This window comes from Oryzias latipes, chromosome 15 (genome assembly GCF_053564925.1).
Source record: "Oryzias latipes strain Hd-rR chromosome 15, Olatipes_Hd-rR_3.1".
In the NCBI taxonomy this organism is placed as follows: Eukaryota; Metazoa; Chordata; class Actinopteri; order Beloniformes; family Adrianichthyidae; genus Oryzias; species Oryzias latipes.
In genome coordinates, this window is record NC_136251.1 from 13,982,368 (window position 1) to 14,001,593 (window position 19,226).

The window sequence follows — 19,226 nt, forward strand, 5'->3', positions numbered from 1 at the left end:
TTCACAACTTTAGTTTGTTGACATTTTTAACATTTATTTAAATTTAGTGTAAAAGCATTTTTGTTTTGATTTAATTGTTAAACATTTTCTTTAATTTAGAACAAAATAATTGAATTCAAGTGAAAAGTTAGCACGCGCTTTTTGAGAGAATTCGACATCCAGCCTAAACGGTTTATGGGGGGGGGGGGGGGGGGGGTGCTCGTGCGCCACTTTCATATCGCACTAAGTCGCTGAACTTTTGCACAACATTTTTGCGGAGCTGAAAGAAACTCTCCTGCGGGCCTCAACTTTCTCACCCGGGTTTTAATCCGCCCTTTGTCCGTTTGGGCCTCGGATTAACTTTCTGTCTTAAAATAAAACGTCTCCTGAAGCTCTGCAGGAAAACATTCAACCGCGGACCCTTCACCTTCGCCGAGACCCCCCTCTTTAGAAAGAAAAAGAGGGGAAAAAAACAAAATACGCGCGAGCCCGGCCGCAAATGTTTGCGTTTCTGTCCGCAGGGATTTTTGCCAGCATGGCCTCCGTTTATTTAAATGTTGAAATTATTTATATTTAATTTCAAAATACTTTAAAAGATATTTTCTAAATTAGTTGACATTTTTGCTGTGTAAATTTACACTGAACCCCACGTGCACGTTTGTCACATTTCCGTTTGACTGTGGATTAAGCACGCGCGTCGGGATTAAAGGCGCGCGCGGGGATTTTGAACACAAACACGTTTCTAATTTCTTCAAAAGAAAGGGGGGTAAAAAAAGGCTGCATAAACGATGCTTTAATTTAAGTTTCCTCTTCTCTGCGCGCGCACATACGCACGCGAGGGGGGTGAATATGCCTGCCCCATTTAATGCGTTTGTGCCCGCGAGCGCATGAAGACACACACACATTTACACGTGACCCGCTAACCTGGCCCCACCCACGTAATTACCGCATCAGAGGCGGTGAAATTCCTGCAGGTTATTTGGGAGAAAGCGGCTCGCGGCGCAGCAGTAATTATCACGCCATTACAGCGCTGCTTTCAATTACGCCTCGATCAAATGTCTCCCGGCTCGGCCGCAGAAACGGCGCATAAACGGGAGCCGGCCTCCCCGAAGCGGCGGAGGATTAGAAGCCGCGCTCTCAAATGGAAATGCGGGGCCTCCACGCGTTCACGCCGCCTTTTAATTACGCCCTCATTTGCATCCCCCCCCCCACCCCTCCACCTCCCCACCGAGCTATAATTAGAGAAAACGAATCAACAAGCTCCGGAATAAAAGTGTGACTCCTTCAGATGGGAGGAAACAGGCGCCGTGGATTTGTCATTTGCTGTGGAACACGCAGATAAAAGTGAGGATGAGGAGCAGCGCCGCCGCGGGGACTCAAACAGACAGAATCCACGTTTGACTTGACTTTATTGGATGAACATATATGGAGGGTGGTCGCCTTAAAGATACATTCAACATCTCACTGTCATTTGGGAGCTCTAAATCCACAAAATCTCTCTGGAGAAAATAATAATATTAATAATAATAATAATAAAAAAGCTTTGACTTCAATATCGAGTCAAGTGCTGAGTTTCATCAGAGCAGGTCGGACCGGATTCCTGGAGCCCAAGAGACATTCCAAATCACCCAAACTTTTTTTTTTATTTCTATAAAATGCTATTAAAAGCTCATGTTTAACGGCCAAATTGTTTTCTTTGGAATATTTGTGGAGATTTACATACATCTTTTTTTATTTCTTCCAAAAAAATGGTAATAAACAATTTCGAATTTAGTCAAATAAAATAAAACCACCAACTAAACATGGTCACTGTAACTGACCCAAATACATATTTACACATTTCAGCTGCTCTGTGTAGCTGACTAAAAATCTTTGTCATCCTAAAAGAACAGATTCCAGAAAATAAAAATAAAAAGCTGTACAGGTTTTGTTGGGGTTGGAGGTAAAAGGCCCCCCCACCACCACCACGGGGGCAGTTCCTGTGAGTGCGCCGGAGGGGAAAATATTCCTCCCATCCAGAGAGCTGGTGCTCCAAGGGGTTTGGCGTACATGACCTTCAGATGTTAAAAAAGAAAATACCAAAGAAGAAGAAAAAACAAAAATCAGTTTTGTTAATCTCATCCAGGAAGGGGCCTCTTTGAAAAGCCGCTCCTCATCAGGAAACCTCTGACCAAGGAGTCGCTGTTTGTCTCCTCATTTAGGCTGAGGAGGACCAGAAAAAATAAAAATAAAAAAAAGAGTCAGACTTCTGATCCTTCCTGCTTCAGTCCAGTTAGGGTTCATAAACTCTTTGCCTTTCAAAACAAGCAACAGGCTAATCAGGGCAATAAAAGAATGGGGGAGCAGGCAGGGAGGGGGTGGGTGGGGGCAAAGAAGGCAGATCACAAGACTTGGAACCTCCAGGAGGCCTGGTCTTTGTAGTCCAAGCAGTCTGTGGCGTTAAAGTTGAGCTTCCATGAGGAGGCTGCAGTCTGCTCTTTGTAATCCAGGCAGTCAGAGGAGTTGAAGGCCAGGCCGGCCCCCCCGTAGGCCTGGTGGTGGTGGTGCCCCGACGACTGGCTGATGTGGTGGTGCGGGTGGCCGGACATGGACGAGGCCGTCATGGGGCTGAGCTGGTGGGGGTGGTGGTGGGAGTGCATGGGGGCCAGGTAGGAGCCGCAGTCCACGCCGCTAAAGTAGGAGCTGGAGGGGGCGGGATAGCTCTGGCCATAGCCTGGCGTCTGGTTGTAGGACATGGGGTAGGAGGTGGCGGCAGTGGCTGAGCCCGTCATGGAACGCTGCATGCAGGAGGCGTTGGAGGGGGGTCCGGGCTCAGGGAGCGGGGCCACGGCGGCAGTCGGGGCGTTGCCGGGGGAGATTGCCGGGCTCCAGATGGAGGACACGGTGCTGATGGAGGTAGAGGTGCTGCTCAGGGCAGCCGGGCCTGTGTGGTTGGTGGACGAAGACGAGGAGGAGGATGAGCCGGTGCTGGAGACGGCGGGGGGAGTGAACTGGCCGCTGCTCTCAGAGCCGGTGCTCTCGCGGGCCGGAGACGACTTCTTCTTGGGGGGCCTGGCTTTGGCGGTGCTGCCGCTCTGCTGCTGCTGGCGACACTTGGCCCTCCGGTTCTTGAACCACACCTATGAGCAGAAGCGTCAGGCAGGAGTTAACAACCAAGCCCGCTTCTCCCACAGAACAGGAGAACACACAGAAAACTCCCAGGCCTGGGAGTACATTATGGTGCAAAATTGAAGGTTATTATCCATCCAGGTTCATTTCCACGCGGCCCCTTGGCTCGGATCAGCCCAGGGTCCAATTTCATTCCTGGAGACGGCTCTAAGATAGCAGGCTATTGAGTTTCACCACACAGTGAGGAAACTCTAGAGCGCCAAGAGGGTGAGATTGTGTAGAGCGTTTTGTTTCACACACTTGCAGAAAATAACTCCAAAGTGGGAGCGAGGCCTGCGAAAGTTTCCCCGCCATTCTGCTCTTCAAAGAGGACAAGGAGACTTTCAAAATAAATCATCCAAATCTGAAATGTATATAAAAAAAACTCCTTAAAAACACCTACATTTAAAGGTCTATGTGTGTTATTTAAATAAGACCTGAAATGAATTAAACCCAAGCGCAGTTTTTCTAGGAGAAAAGCTTGAACACTTGAACGCATCATCAGCCAGCAGCACTCCGCTGTTCAGAGGCAGCGGCGCCTCCTATTAATTACACACATCATTTAGGCGTTTATCAATTTAAGCAGCCATTACTGGCCCCTTCAAAGAGGCGCAAATCAGCGGATTAATCTGACATTATGAGAAGAAACCCTCACTTTTAAATCACTTCATTAAATTAGCCTCAGTAAATGTAAAACAAACACGAGGCTTCACTGTTTAAATCTGAAGTAGCCTGCTAGCTAGCAAAGAGTTTAGAGAGTTACGTCATTAAGGTTTGATATTTAAATTTAAAAAAAATTTTTAAAATAACAAATAAAAATTGTCACAATATAGCAGCAATTTTAAAAATAATAATAATAATAAAAAGTTGTAAATAAAAAAACAAGACTACTTTCTGTTTTCGGGGTGTTTTTATCCCCGCGTGTTCACCTGCACTCTGGACTCCGGCAGGTTGATCTTCAGCGCCACCTCCTCCCGCATGAAGATGTCCGGGTACCGGGTTTTGGCAAACAGAGCCTCCAGGACGTCCAGCTGCGAGCGCGTGAAGGTGGTCCGCTCCCGCCGCTGCTTCCGGGGAGTCGCTGAGGGACACAGAGCCGCGCAGGCGCGGTCCGTTAATGAAAAGCCTCGCGGGGAAGTTGACAAATAACAAGCTATTGGCGCTGGCGGTTCCGTAACGTGCAGCTTTTTCGTTTTAAAGCAACAAATCGTTTGGTTCCATTGAAAGAAAAAGCGTCGAACTGTGATTTTTAATTCAAACTGCGGCCTTTTCTTCGCAGGTGGGTTCACCTTCAGTGTGTTTGCCAGCGAGTACGCATGCGTACCTGGGTAGCCCACCGACGGGTGCAGCAGGTCCATGGCAGCGCCGCTCAGCCCCAGGCCGTTGACGCCATAGGGGGGCTGTTTGAGGTAGGACATCATGCTACAGGCGGTCACTGCTCCCCCCAGCTCAGGCCAGTGGTTCGGTTTCCCCCGATGCTGCAGCTTGACGGGACGCGGGGACCGATCCGGGTCTCTGCGGAACCGGAAGAGCGCACGAAGAACACCAGATTAAAACAAACAAACAGACAAACCATGTTTACAAATTATAATCAGCATTTTATAGCGATTATTTGTTTGATCTATTTTTGATTTGCAGCGAATGAACGAACACAAGCGGATGAAAAAGACGCGCCTCAAATTCATGTAAAAGACTTTTGGATTAGCAAAAAATAAAAAAATCATAAATAATCGATCATTAAAATAAGTACATTAAAAATATTTAGAAATATAGCTTGGATAAAAAACTGAGCAGCTTTTAAACTATTTTGTCTTTTTGGTTAAAACTGCAAAACTTTTCACAAACAAAAATAAATGTATAAACTAAATTAATTCAAAACTAGCAATTATTTCGTAATCTATAATCACATCTAACCTAAGATTACATACATATTTACATAGGAATAATATTTATTTTAGACTAATTATTTTTACTTTAAGACCATTTTATTTCATAGTTGTGTTTTAAAACTAATTTATTGTAAACAAGTGTGCAGGCCTTCGAGCGTGTTTGTTCTCCAACAGACACGTAAAATGATCTAAATTATGATCTAAATTATGGAAACAGTAAGTATTTTGTGTTTTTGAATTTAAGGCTGAAAGCCGTAGATCTAAGATGCATTCAGAGTCCGCCCGGGCTTTCAGCTTCTGCTTCTATTTCTGCGAATATTATAGTTTACGTTTTCCATAAATTTAACTCACAAGTGCTTTTATTTTCTTTATTTTAAAGCTACAGGAAACAGGTTTATCCCATATTAAAGTGTTTTAAATTGGCTTTATCCCCCGTTTTAAAACACAAGACTGTTTAAATTTATTCTGTTGAAGCTTCGGTATTAAAAATAAAACAAAAATGTCAACTTAAAGTTTGGTCTGAGCCGGAAGCGAGGATCCAGAATGACATTAGTGGTTTTTATTTGAACAAAGAGCAGAGCGGCGCGTAGCGGCTCCGCAGGCCGCAGTGAAGAGGCAGATCTGGGTGCAAATGAACTCCATTAGAATTCAGATTAGACCTCCGGGGAGAGGACGTTTCAGAAGGGCCCTTATCGGCGAAAGAAATTAACAAAAACCAAAACACGCCTCTCCAATTATCCACCAAGAGCTCCCAACGCTCTAATGGCCAATTGCTCTGACTGAAACTGATGAATGGGAATAGAAATGTGGAAATTATCTACTCGCGAGGAAGTTCTTCAATTTAGTCGTTTCAAGGGTTGGAGCTCGCGCGCGGATTAATTGATATGTCCAGGAACAAAAATAGAAAGGAGTGGAGCAGAAAAAGAGAAACGAGGCCAAAGTTCACGGAGATAAATAGAAGCAACTTTTTGTTTTCCTTACCTGGTTCCTCTCCTTCTCTGCTCCGAGCCTCCGGTCAGTTGAAGCCGCTAAAGTTATCCAGCAGCGGGTGGAGGTTCGGGATCAAACACCGGCGCGCGGAGCGAGCGGCATCACGGGTAGGCGCGCGCGCGCGGGTCTGCAGCTCAAAGGCGGCGCGTCCTCTGTGCGGCCGCGGACGCTTTTCCAGCCCGAGTCATCAGACTCATTTGCTCTCGGGGGCTCGTCCTCGTCTGTCACACAGTGGAGATGATTTCTGATGTGGACGGATGGAGATTGATCACCTTCTCTCCGCCCCGCGCCTCTATGAGCGGACCATCACCTGCGGATCCGCCTCCTGCAGCCAATCACAGCGCTCCAGTGGTGGATGGACAAAGGAGGCGGCCAATCAGCGCGTGGAAGCAGACGGGGGGGGGGGGGGGGGGCTCCCACTGAAAGGCCCTCCCCCCTTTCCTCTCGATCCCGAGACCTGAAGAAGCTAAGGAAAACATGGAAACCCTTCAGAGGCCTGAACGAGCCGAGCACGGAACCGGTTCTGACCCACAAAAGAAGAGCGGCTTTGGGGAAATTTTAGTGAAAACGTCCGGACTTCTCATCCAGACTTAACGCGAAACTTTGAACCCAAAGACGCCTCGAAAAGACTTCACACAAATCTGTATTTAGGATTTCTGAAGAAAAAGAACACATTTTTCATAGATTTTTTTTTAATAACTAATTTCCCTTTAAAAAATCTTATTTTTCTTTGTTATGGTTGACAACAGAAGTTTAACTTTTCCGTTTTGAAGTTTCACGACCAACCTCGCTTTCCCCACACGCACGCACGCGCGCGCACATCACATGAATATTAATGATGTTTAATCCTCATTTAGAATTACATTTGAGGCTGGTGCACGGAAAATCCAACAGGAAAGACCTCCGAGTCTGCTGGGAGCAAAGGAAACATCAGCGCACGCGCCCCCGTTCGGTTTAAATTTAAGTTCATTTTTTTTAAAGTTACTTAGAGAAACTTTTAAATGTTTTGTTTAAAATGATAAATACAGATGAAGCAAAAAGCATTTTTTTCCGTTTTATAAATGTATATCATAAACTTTAGTAAATGAATATTTCGAGGACGCGCGGGAGGAAATGACACATTTACTTAAAAGCCGCGCTGCACGAGGATGCAGTCTGCGCGCGAGGCCTGCGGTGATGAAGACTCGAGATGAAACACCTGAACGCATCTGCGCGCGCACGCGCCCGCATGAATGAAAGCATGTGTGAGGTGAGGAGGAAATGAAAAGAGAGGTCAAACACTGTTGCAGCTTTTTTTATATTTTAAATTCTCGCAGATCAGAAGCCGGCGCAGACAACCCCCCTACCCCCCGCTCCCACTCCCACACAGGCTCCGTTAAATTATGCAAAAAGGCCATTCATCAAATCTGCCCTCGCGACACAAAAGAGACGCGCTTTTCTGACATTTTTGCTTTTCTGCCTCTGATGTGAGTGCCGCATATAAAGCCGAACAAGTATCAAGTTATCAAGTTGCACAAACCTTTTGTAATCGGAGTATTTTGTCTAATCCCACACTGCAGTTGAATTTTTCCTAACGCTGATCTGCTAAAGCCTGGGATTAGGCGCTGAGGAGAGGAGGGGGAAAGTTTTGTTGCCTCGGCGGCGGGATTGGCGCGGGGATCTGCGGGGATGCTGCCGGCGCTTATTAAAACCGCGATGCAGAAAACGCGGAGTTGGTTGGAGCCGCAGCGCGCGCAGAGCCGCACCTGCGGGGTGCGCCGCCTGCGCGCAGAGGCCGCGCGGCACCTGAGAGGTGAGGCCAGAAGACATCAAAGCGCAGGAGATAATCCATTCATTTGAGGATCCTCAACTGCGCGGCCGCGTTCACGCAGCGCGCCGCTCTCATCCTGCTCTTTTTTCTCATTTTCCCTTTTCTGCTGGACCATTACAGAAAAGAGTAGGACGCAGGAGAGGTAAGATAAGGGTGTTTTAATTTCTATCGACTTTAAAGAATGACATCTTCCACCGAGAACAATCTAATACATTTTAACATTTTAGGCCAGCACAAACTTTATGGATTTGGCACAAAAAAAATGAATTTAAGACCAGACAAAATCTATATAAAGCTGCAAACTTTGAAGGAGCTCCCAGACAGAATCATTTTACTTTTTGCATTTGGCTTCTCCTCCTGCAGCTAAAACGGAGCGCGCAAAACAGGAGACGTAACTCCGCGTTCGATGGTTTGGAAGGCCGGGAGGACGTCCGCTGTCAGAACCGTTTCTGCTGCGTCAATCGTGGAAGGACGCTTCCCGCTGCGCCGGAGCGGAGGGTGAGAGCGCGCGCATTCTTTCTGAACGAGAAGTTTTAAGTTATTTCGCTCGGTTTGAATTCCGTTCGCTCTCTGCTCTTTTAATGGAAAAAGATGCGTCGTGCACGCGCAGCGGACGGCCCGGAAAACAGCAATTCCTCCCCGCTCCGCACCAGAAAGAAAACTTCTGTTTAAAACACGCAGAAATAATCATTATGAAAAATGCACGATTAAGTTGCAACAAACGAACAATTCTGCAACTTTAGAAAGTGCAAAAGTGCAATTAAATAAAAGCTTAGAATTCTAAAAGTGAACATTAAGTCCGCCCAACAGGGACAAACAGGCTCAGGGCTCCTGCAGTATGAAATGATCAGGACTTTATTTTTGCAGACTTGGATTATGACATTGGAATAAATAATCAGATAAATGTTCACACGTGATGGACAGCTGTGGAGCTCTAAAAGACGCACGTGGAAGCATGTTTGTCCTCTGAATACAATAAATACAAACCAAAAGTGGAGCAGGGTGCATGACATGGGAAGGTAGATGGACTTACAAGCAGCAAAAGGCAATAAATAAAATCCACATTTGTTGTTTCTGGCTGCGACATAAACAGGAATTCTGGAAGCTATTGGCCAGAGCAGAGAGGTGGAAATATACAACACTATCTTTGTTTTGGTAAAATGCTTTCAGGCCGGACAATACAAAAAGCAATAGTAAAGATTTATGAACATAATTATATATGCAGGTAGGTTATTTTACAAGTAAAAAGTGATAAGAGTGGAGCAGCTGGAAAAGATCTTTCAAAAGCTGGAGTGCTGTGCCGTACCTCACACCGCAGCAGCATCACACACACGTCACATGAACACGCTACACTGAAAGAGGATTAGTTCAGTTAGTCTCTGCCTTAATCTGGAGTCCAGTAACTGAACATCTGGATGACAGGGTTTTTTCCGGACGGTCACTGAAGGACACACTTCTCTTCTTTCTTGGCCATCTTGCCTTTGTTCTGCTCCAGCGTCCTCTCCAGGTGCTCGTCCTCCTCCTCGGCCCTGCGGACGGCAAAGGTCAGGTGTCATGCAGGGAGGGGCGGGAATACAGACGGAGGGACACAGGTGAAGCGGTCGGGGCCACTCTTGACAGTTACCGTGGCACCTGTGGAGCGGCCAGGGGCCAGAACTGTGAACTTTCACCTGCCAGGCGGCACTGATCACACCCACCAACCGGGGGAGCTTCCATGAGTGCAAAAGGACCTGTGTTCATTTTAGGAGGGACGTTGGGACCAGCAGAAGAACCAACCCCCCCCACAGAGAGACTTACTGCTTCTCCTGAGCGTCCAGGTCTCTGACCAGTGCGTCCCGTTTGTTGACCAGTATGACCAGTTCATCCAGCAGCAGCTGCTCCCGCCTCTTTTGGGCCTCTGTTTTCTGCCAGTCTGGAGGAAATGCAGAGAATCTGTCAATCTGCTGCTGACACTACAAATGTGAGTGTGTTTTTGTGTGTGTGCGAATGTAGGTGACTGTGGTTTTTGTGTGTGTTTGTTTGTGTGTCTGATGTAATTCTGTGTGAGAGTTATTATGTGTGTGGGAGAGAGCTTCATTCAGCTTCATTTTTATTCAACTTATAAACTAAGAACATTTAGCAATTTTTAAGGTTTTCTGTGTAATCTTTATTTGTGTGTGTTTGACCCCCCCCCCCCCCACTCGATAGATAAACAAACAAACAAACAAACAAGCAGGTGAGCTGGAGCCTCTCAGCTTTCCAGGGTTTTTCCAGGAAGGGGCCCCACAGGGTCCAGGTGGGACCCTGATCCAAATCCCTGAGCCTCCCCCTGGAGGAGGGGGGGGCTGCCCACAGGAGAGCCCTCACTCCCCCTGGGGCTCAAATATCCGCCTGGCGCCCCCAGCTCCACATCCAGCCAGTGCAGAGACGGACCCCCCCCAAGGATTTGTGCTCAAATGAAAATAACAAATCAGAGTATTCCACTGTAGTCAGGAAGTGTATTCATGAAGGTTGTACTGAGTAAACTTTGACAGCATTAACCCCGCCCACCACCAACATAACTACACCCCCATCTCTAATTTTGGAATGTTAAAGGGAATTTTTTCAAATAAAAGTCTTTACAGTATCTATTATTTGCCAAGTCTCAGACTTTCTCTGAGTTTAGCTCTGTCCTCATTGGTCGTCTCCATTCTCTGAACTGTGGCTCCGCCCCTTCTTTTAAAAGTAAAAATGTTGGAATGTCTGAACGTTGGTAGGAAGAGTGTGTCCTAACTCCTCCTCTGTGAACCGGCCCTCCTCTCCATCTGGGGATGAGGGAGGAGTGGGAGCACAATGCTGTCAATCACATGTCACACAGTCCCGCCCCCCTCATTAGGAAGGTAAACAATAAAAAAAGCAGATAAGAGACATGACCAGGCAACACCAGGGGGGGGGGGGGGGGGGGGGGGGCGCAAGCTGAGTAACCAAAGATGCAGGAACAAACAAACAAAACACCCTGCAGCCTCTCACAGGCTCCTCCTACTCCTTAACACACAAGCCCCGCCCCCTCCATCAGCAGAGAGGTTACAGACTTGGAAGAGTGTGACCGTCAGCACTCAGATAAAGCTCCGCAGGCAGACGGTAACCATGTGAGTCTGCACGAGGAACACAAGAATGCGCTGGTTCAAATCCCCACAGACGCCTCCTTCATCGTCCACAGGGACACCCCCCTGTTGAATCAAACTGATCCAACACCCTCCGCTTTACTTCCTGTTTCAAACACGTTAAATAGTTTGAACAGAAATAAAAAAAAACACTCTTCATCCTTTCTTTGTTTCTCCTCCTCAACATCCTCAAACCCCCCAAACGGTTCCTCACAGCCGATCCTGGCTGAAGTCCAAGTTAATCCCAAAAACAAAAGTCTCAGCAGAGAAGAAAGCTGGCAGCGGCGACACTCCCCCCACCTCAGATGTTCTTTGTCACTCAGACACAAAAACTGAGGAAGAGGATGGACAGAGACGAAGGGCAACCATCAGATATATAATCTTCTTTGGAGGAAAGTTTCACAGAAAACCATCATTGGTTTCACATAAAGGACTCAGGTGGATCTGGTTCTCTCAGTGATCTGTACCAATTCAGCTCCGTACGCCGGGCGTTCAAGAACTCACTTGGCCCATGGTGTTCACCACCAACAAGCGAGGAGGGGGGGATTCTTTTTCTACTGTTTACTAGCAGGGGTTGACATAGCCCAGAAATTTGCACTGGCCCACAGGGCCAGTAGTTTTTGAAACTTACTGGCCCTGCCTGAAAGTTACTGGCCCGACACCGCGCATAGCGGGACCCGCCGCTCCGCAGGTGCTTGCAACTTTAGGGGGGTCTGGGGGCATGCCCCCCCGGAAACTTTTAATATGGTACAATTTGGTGCATTCTGGTGACATCACTTATTTCTACACTTTTCAATGACTGAAAATAGACCATATCAAACTTAAATCACCTCTAGTCTGTTTCAGATGTTTTGAAGAGAGCACTGCAGTGTAGTAGGTAACACTAGTTCAGAAGTTTTCATGGTGCTTCTAACGGCAAATATCGCAATAAATCATAAACCTTAAATGTGTTAAAACAATCTAATGGCAGCTTGAACCATTTAACGAATCAAATAAATCCCTTAATGCATTTGACCAATCGGATGGACGCCTTCACATTGTTGACCAATCAGATGGAGCCCTGTTATGTTAGATGTTTGTAACCTATGTCAACGTGGGTCATTTGGAGTATAATTTTTAAACTGGGAATGGTTATTTGGTTATTTTGCTGTTTGTTTATATACAGCAAATTATATCGTTATCGCAATTTTAATCTCTGATATCGCATATCGCGAGTTTTCCTCATATTGTGCAGGTCTAACTGAGATCATTCAGCTAACTAGAAATACATACTGCTTACAGTGTTGTAAAGAAAAACAAAATTAAGTAGTTTAACATTCTACTGCATTTGAGTCTGAGATTCAGGTATTTTGAGTTGCCTTTGATTCTTTGACATTCAGCTTAAAGCTTAGTGGATACAGTTTCATCTTCAATGCATTCATTAAATATCTTGCTGTCCATACTACTAATTATACCCACTACTCCATCCAACATATTCCTATCTATTCCTGCCATGTCTTCCACATCTCTGACATGCTTCAGTCTCTCTTCAGTGACGGTGTCGGATTTATAATCAAATGTAATAATAACCCACTGGCTTGTGCCTTCGTTGTTGCTGTTTAACATTGTTTTGTATTGAATTGTTACATTCAATAAAGTTTGAAAAAAAAAAGTAGTGAGCGCGTGCCGCGTGGTGCTCGGCAGTGAAAGCCGCGCGCGCGCAGGCGGGAGAGAAGGAGAAAGGATCAAAGGTTTCCCATAGAAACCCTTGAAGTCTGAACACAGGACTAGCAGAAAAACTAAATTATGAAGACGAGGTAAATCTACACGTTTTCGCAAAATTTACTTTATTGAAAAAGGTGAAGAATATATAAACCGTTAAATATTTTAGTGGCCCGAGCGGACAAGTGTAAAGTAAAGTCTTGTGGTCCGCACTGCTCGAAAAACAGGACCGGGCCAGCGGACAAATGGCTATGTCGAGCCCTGACTAGCACATGTCCAACACCTCCAGTTGGAAGAGGCTTAGTGTGAAATGTCAAAGCGGTGCAGATCTGGTGAATCTTGCTCTAGGTTTCTTCCTCCACACTTCTATTCTGATGAATGAAAAACTTGGTGTCACAGAATTCCGGCCGGGCAAAAAATGTAATAATTCATTTCTCCTCCATGATCAATTTTCAAACGGTTTGGACTACCGTGACTTTAAAGGGACGCCAACCATATGGCACTACCAAATCCAAGTCCCTGCTTGGTTCAAGTTTAAGCTAGTTTGACTTTCAACGAGCGTTCAATAGCCAAGCCTTTTATACTTAGAATCCAAAAATAGTTTTAAAGGTGGACCCTTGAAATGCACCTTTACATAGACTTTTCAATGGGAGTAGCTGCATGAAGATGGTTAATGAGGACGCTGTGAATGTAGCTTTAGGAATGCTTGCAGGAGCTTCAAACTATATCACGGTTAACTACAGTGGATTAGAACAATAGAAGAGTCGTGGAAGTCGTCCTTCAGATGATAAACTCACTAACTTTACTCTTATCAGTGACAAGATGAGCAATATTTTTCACCTCCACCTGTTATTACTTTCTTTAAAAATAATTAAATAACCGAATTGAGAAGCAGGTTGGAGACTAAAAATAGAAAAAATAAATAATTTCAATCAAACTGAAGACTTAACTTCCAGAAGGAGAGTGATCAGATGCAGATGTGCTGGCAGCTGGGAGCTTCCTGTTAGCTTCAGAGGACATGGCAAGTGCGAGAACATGGAGCGCTATTCTGTAGTGAATGTTACCGTCAGTCCACGTAATCTAACAAAGTCGGCGGCAAGTTTCCTGTGTGATTGGATTGCACCGGCCCCTAATCAATCGGTGTCTGTGGTGCAGTGGCCCGATGTGTCACAAGGTCCAACTAGACTTACAAATGACATGCACGCACATGTGTGTGTGTGTGTTTGTGTGTGTGAGAAGGGATAAGCTCCTGCATAGGATTACATATTGATCTAAAACATAAAAAAGCTTATCATATAACAGGAAAACTCTGGGCCCCGTCTATGCAGAAATCCCTTTTAGACGCTGAGAGGGCGTTCACTTTCAAACACGGGCGTGCACACACAGCCTTTAAGACTTGTGTGTGCGTGCACGTAGGTGTCACTCTGTAAGCAGATACAGAGGGCAGGGTGCATCAATTTTGTGGCGTTACAGATGACGGCGTTCTCCCACCTGGCATCAAACCAACGTGGTGTTCCGCAGGTGGTTGTCTCTGAGCATGCTCACAGATGACATCAGCACCTTCACTGATCATTTCCATCCAGCTCTATAAACTTCAGCTCCACCTGATGCTTTTATTTTTCAAAGTGCATTGCCATGGAAACAACAGTAAGCCGTGACTTAGCAGGATGAACCCGTCCTCTACTTTGATTTCTATTCGTTTCAACTGTTAGACTCTCCTGTTTGGTCCAAACCAACGTTCAGTTTTCACACCTGCTAAACCAAAAACAGCATCAAAAGAAACCAAATCTGGATTAGACAGTTACAGAACCAAACTGGTCAGAGTGGATGCTCCCTGATTGAGTGTTGTCCCTAAAGATAACAGAGACTTGTATATATTTATATATATATATACATATATATATAAATATATATATAAAGCTACAGTTGTCCAACATGCCAAAAATGACATTTCCCTCTATGACATTTCACTCAGCAGTACCTTTACAGAAGAGTTTGATTTTATCTAATTAAGTCCATGACAGAAATATTTAAGGGATCAACATGAGAGGGGCGGAGCTTTAGCCAAAGTGGACACAAGTCTGTTTGGCTTAATAAAATCTTAAAATTGATCCTGATTTTGAGTAGAAACTGTAGGTGAAGCTACAGCATCTGATGATGAGTCAGAGCAGGATTTACAACAAGAATTTTACTAAAACCTACATTTTTTCTTTGTGTCTATTATGTGATGTGGGGGGGCTGTATTTTATATTCATTTCATTTCGGAGGTGTGGGAGTTCAGACTGCAGCCTTTCTGCACCTTTTCCTTTTGAACAGGACTCTGTTCAGGCGTCATCAGTGTGTGACTGCAGGCGGATGAACGGCCGCAGATGGACAGGTGTGTCTGAAAGCCTGCAGGTATACATGCTCTCAGCAGGGCAGGGCTTCTTTCTCCCATCTCTGTCTGTCTGTGTCACTGACTGACCAACCAAATCAGCAATTACCCGCCGGCCCGGCCATCGCTCAATAGACCTGCCCAAGCACCAAATAAGGGCTGCACACCTGCTCGCTCACACACACACACACACACACACACACACACACACACAGACACACAAGCTCTGTAGCTGCAGCAGAAAGAGGGGCTGTGGATGTTAAGTGCCCCCCTCAGGGAGGAAAAAAGGCCAGCTGATAATCCCAACAAGTCTGCATGAAGGATGACGGCCCCCCTCCTGCCCCTCCCCATCGGTCACACATCAACAACAACAACAAAAACACACATTTACAGCAGAAATCCTTATACATAAAGAGCTGTTGATTGGGTGTGCAGCTCTGGCCCCCCCCCCCCCCCCACTCCGTTCCAGCTAATTACAATTGATTTATTATGGAGCAGGTAGCTTATCAGGTGCCCGGAGAAATTACAATGGCTGTCCAAATGGGGGGGAGGGGGGGGGATGTGGGGAGGGGGGGGGGTCAATGTCGAAAAGTAAAATCAATTAGCATTGACTGGCAAAAGGTTCATTTTTTCAAAGAGGATGCAGTCGAAAGGGATTAAACTGTCCCCCCCACCCTGACAACTTTGATACGACACAATGGCTGCTTTGCGGCTGTCCTAACGAGCTGTAAGAATGAAGCTGCTGCTCTGCACACAACGCCTCTCTGAGCGCATTTCAGGCTGATAGCATTGATCAAGTATCACAGGGTGAAATTCTGCATCTTAATCCGGATCTGGAAACAGACGCAGAATTTTAATCTGCGGGTTCTCCATAGTCCGGAGAACGTTTGTGAGGAAAACCGAGCTCCTGCCTTCCAGACTGTCAGTGGGAAAAAGCATTTCTAGCAATGAGGTGTTTTGGGAAGAACCTGGCTGAAGCCTCATTGCATATGTGTGTGTGTTTGTGTGTGTGTGTGTGTGTGGGTGTGGGTCTCACCCTCAATGGCCAGCATGGCCCTCAGCTCTCTGTTCAGCAGTTCGAAGCGTCTCTCCAGATCGTGCTCTTTCTCCCTGCAGCACAGAAGAACACACAAACTTCATCAATATGTTAATGACTAAATCATTAAGTACTTAAAGAAACCTGCAATAAACATCGATTCCACCACTTCTCCCTCCACGCATTAATCTACTGCCCATAACTGATACTGTGTGCACGTGTCTGTCAGAGAGGAGCTGCAATAAAGCAGTGTGTATGTGAGCGTGCACGTGTGTGTTTGAGGTCAAATTGAATTCTTTCCTCTTTCAGTCATATTAAAAAAAATGAGCTAATTTGGCCCTTAATAGAATTTGTCCTTCACAGGCGCCTTTTCTCCTCGCCTCCACAAAGAGGAGCAGGAAGGGCTCATAATCAGCCCTTCTGTCAATTGGCCACTTTAAGAGCCCCCCCTTTCCCACGATATAATGTGATTATGAATACTGCAATCTCCGCTCCACTTTGAAATCCCGACGAGCACAAATGAAGAAAAAGGCAGGGAGTGTGCAAGCGCGTGTGTGAGTGTTCACCTGTCGCAGCTGACCACATAAAGAGCCAGCGCAGCGATCTTCACGTTTCTATTGATTTCATGTCCTTCAAATGTAAATCAATTGGAGAATGGAGTCGTTCAGTCAGACCCCAACGGCTCAGCTTTACGCTGATTCACTCTTAGAAGCACAAACGTGTCACGCTGCTTCTTCACTCGCCACAGCTCAGTTCGGGGACTAGCGCCCCCAGTCAGCAGCGACTGGAGCTGCATGATTTCCCGACGGCTTGGTCGGCTTCAGAGCTAAATGTGGAGGCAAACAGAAAGAGCTCACGTACAGCAGAGACAGCTGGTTCTGCCTCCGGATCAGAGCGTTCTTCTTGTTGACCAGCATGAACCACTCTTGCATCATGGCCTCCTCCTCCTCCTTGTTGTTGCCTGTGAAGAAGCAAACAAACATTTCAGCTCACATCACATCACACACACAGCACAGAGTGGAACCCCTCCCACCCAGCACACCTCTTTGCTGTAACACTTGCTCCACTTTGGTGCATGGCTGAAGCTCTGCTGCCAGCCACAGCTGATGCAGAGAGAGCAGGACCACAGTCAGGAACCACCCCCCCACCCCGAGCTAGGTTTTGCCCACAGGTATGGTGATCAATACCTTTATAAATGAGAGGTTTGCTACTTTCAGAGCACTTTCAGTCACAACATTTTAGGTAAAAGCAATGATCTCCATGTTTCTGTTCCACAAATCACAGGTTTCTTCTCCAGGAGCAGATGTTTCAGATCCAACAGATGCTCTGACGACCTCAGAGAGGAGGATGGAGGCAGGATGAAGGATGCTGACACAGGAAACAGCAGCTTAAGGACCCACTCCAATCATCTTTTGATCTATTTTCAAAGCATTCTTAATCTTCCACTTTCGGCTCCTCCCATCAGGGGTCGCCACAGCGAACGAGTCGCATGGTAGATTTGGCAATGTTTTACGCCGGATGCCCTTCCTGACGCAACCTTCTCAAACCGGGCTTGGAACCGGCAGAGGTAGAGAAGGGAACAGGGAGCAGCCCGGAGTCGAACCCGGATTTCATGGACGGAAGTCGCCGCAAACCAGCACGAGCTAAACCGGCTCCCTTTCAAAGCATTCTTAATGGTCTTTGAATTATGATTATGCTGTTTTCAGCCACAATGTAAAAACCTATGTGGTTTTCTAGGACATAGTTTCTACGGTGCAGCAGTAGTTCATTAGAAATTCAACTCTGAGTTGTTGGCAGGACTGTTGGCGTGGAGCAACTCTGCCCCCCTTCCCCCCACCCATAACTTAGAGCTCTATGTTTAAAAGCTCACCTGCTAGCTTACAAAAACCCTACAAAACTCTAAGAACTAAAAAAATACTTGATAAATGTGGAGTTAACTTTGAATATGCTGAAGTATCTGCAGAAAAAAGGTACAGTGGGTTAAATGTTTGAACTGCAAAAGCTGCAAATTTAAGGAAATAATAATAAACTGCTTCAAATGTTGTTTAAAAATGGGAAAATCTATAACATATTAAGAATTAATAGACTGAAGTTACACTGGTGAATCCTTGATTCTGAATCCTGCAGATCAGCGGTCCCCAACCTTTGTCAGACAATGTTTTCACAGACTGGCCTGTACAAGGCTGACGTGGGCGTCCGATTTTTTCTTTTTTAGCTTTCAGTTTCCCTGAACCTTTGAAGATAAAGTTTATCTTCATCCTCTTTATAATATCTGCAGCTGCTATAAACTTTATTCGTACACCAGATTTTGTGTAGGAACCATTCAAATATGATATCAATTTGAACCCATAAGTGTCAAAGTGGAAACTAAAAAAAAAAAAAGAAAAGAACATCGCACGCCAACTCCAGTCGCATTTGACCTTTAAAGGGCAATGGTTAAATTAAATGATAAAAAAAATACAGTTACTAAAACAGGTGTTTTCTAAATATGATTAAAAAAACGTGAATCCTCTGAGCAACTTTATTAGCAGCATCTTTGTAACATCAGACAGTGAGTTAATGAATATTTTACGTTATTATTATTATAATATTATATATTATTAAATGAATAAATCCATATTTGGAGTAAAGACTCCTGTTTTTGTCTTTTAAATACAGATTTTTTTTTCTGTTAACTCACTGGCTCTTTTCCGTTTGTTTTTGAAAACTTTGCTAGTTAGCATCCGGTACAACCTATTAAGAAAGTAGCGGGTGTATTTTTGACACGTGACAGAGCGACTTGACATGCAAAAAGAATGAGTCAGATGTGGTGGAGAGAAGCGAATAGTTTTCAAAAAGAAAACTTCCTTCAGAATCAGATTATAAATAAAACAGAAAAACGTAGTTCAGGTTTTTGTTCTCTGTATCCACTGGTCCACGGACTGAGTGTTGGTGACCAATGCTCTGGAACCCCATTCTAAAGTGTAAGTGAATGGACGTAAATAAAGGCAGAATTGATAAAGTGTGCTGACGGCTTCCTTGTGTTCAGACTGAAACTGACAGAGAAACTGCTGAAGACTGCGCTGCACAAAGACGAGCGGATGCGGCTGGCAGGCGGCGCCCTATTTCTCAATGCAGCCTTGGCTCAAAGGTGCTGCGGATCCCTGCTGGCTCTCGGGGGGGCCATCTTGGATCAAAG

General features: G+C 45.6%; 2 protein-coding genes and 1 long non-coding RNA gene across 12 annotated transcripts in view; 1 reads left to right on the plus strand and 2 right to left on the minus strand.

The window, feature by feature from the left end:
* Positions 1 to 1,371: 1,371 nt before the first annotated feature.
* On the minus strand, positions 1,372 to 6,291 carry otx1 (orthodenticle homeobox 1). Its single transcript, XM_023963402.2, has 4 exons — positions 5,997 to 6,291; positions 4,451 to 4,641; positions 4,056 to 4,207; positions 1,372 to 3,098 (listed from the first exon to the last, which is right to left on the minus strand). The coding sequence occupies exons 2-4, from the start codon at positions 4,545 to 4,547 to the stop codon at positions 2,361 to 2,363; spliced, it is 987 nt and encodes a 328-aa protein (XP_023819170.1). The 5' UTR covers positions 4,548 to 4,641; positions 5,997 to 6,291; the 3' UTR covers positions 1,372 to 2,360.
* A 1,526-nt stretch (positions 6,292 to 7,817) lies between these two features.
* On the plus strand, positions 7,818 to 9,527 carry LOC144984125 (uncharacterized). The gene is made up of 3 exons (XR_013647791.1): positions 7,818 to 7,957; positions 8,179 to 8,313; positions 9,311 to 9,527. It is a non-coding gene; the product is annotated as an uncharacterized LOC144984125 (long non-coding RNA).
* Positions 8,653 to 19,226, minus strand: part of ehbp1 (EH domain binding protein 1) — a 147,268-nt gene continuing 136,694 nt past the window's right edge. For all 10 annotated transcript variants that reach the window (XM_078931791.1, XM_078931786.1, XM_078931790.1 and 7 more), the window contains 4 exons: positions 16,910 to 17,009; positions 16,049 to 16,122; positions 9,613 to 9,727; positions 8,653 to 9,344 (listed from right to left, as the gene is read on the minus strand). In XM_078931791.1, the coding sequence (XP_078787917.1) occupies positions 9,254 to 9,344; positions 9,613 to 9,727; positions 16,049 to 16,122; positions 16,910 to 17,009 (380 nt within the window). In that variant the 3' untranslated portion in view covers positions 8,653 to 9,253. The remainder of the gene's footprint in view (positions 9,345 to 9,612; positions 9,728 to 16,048; positions 16,123 to 16,909; positions 17,010 to 19,226) is intronic.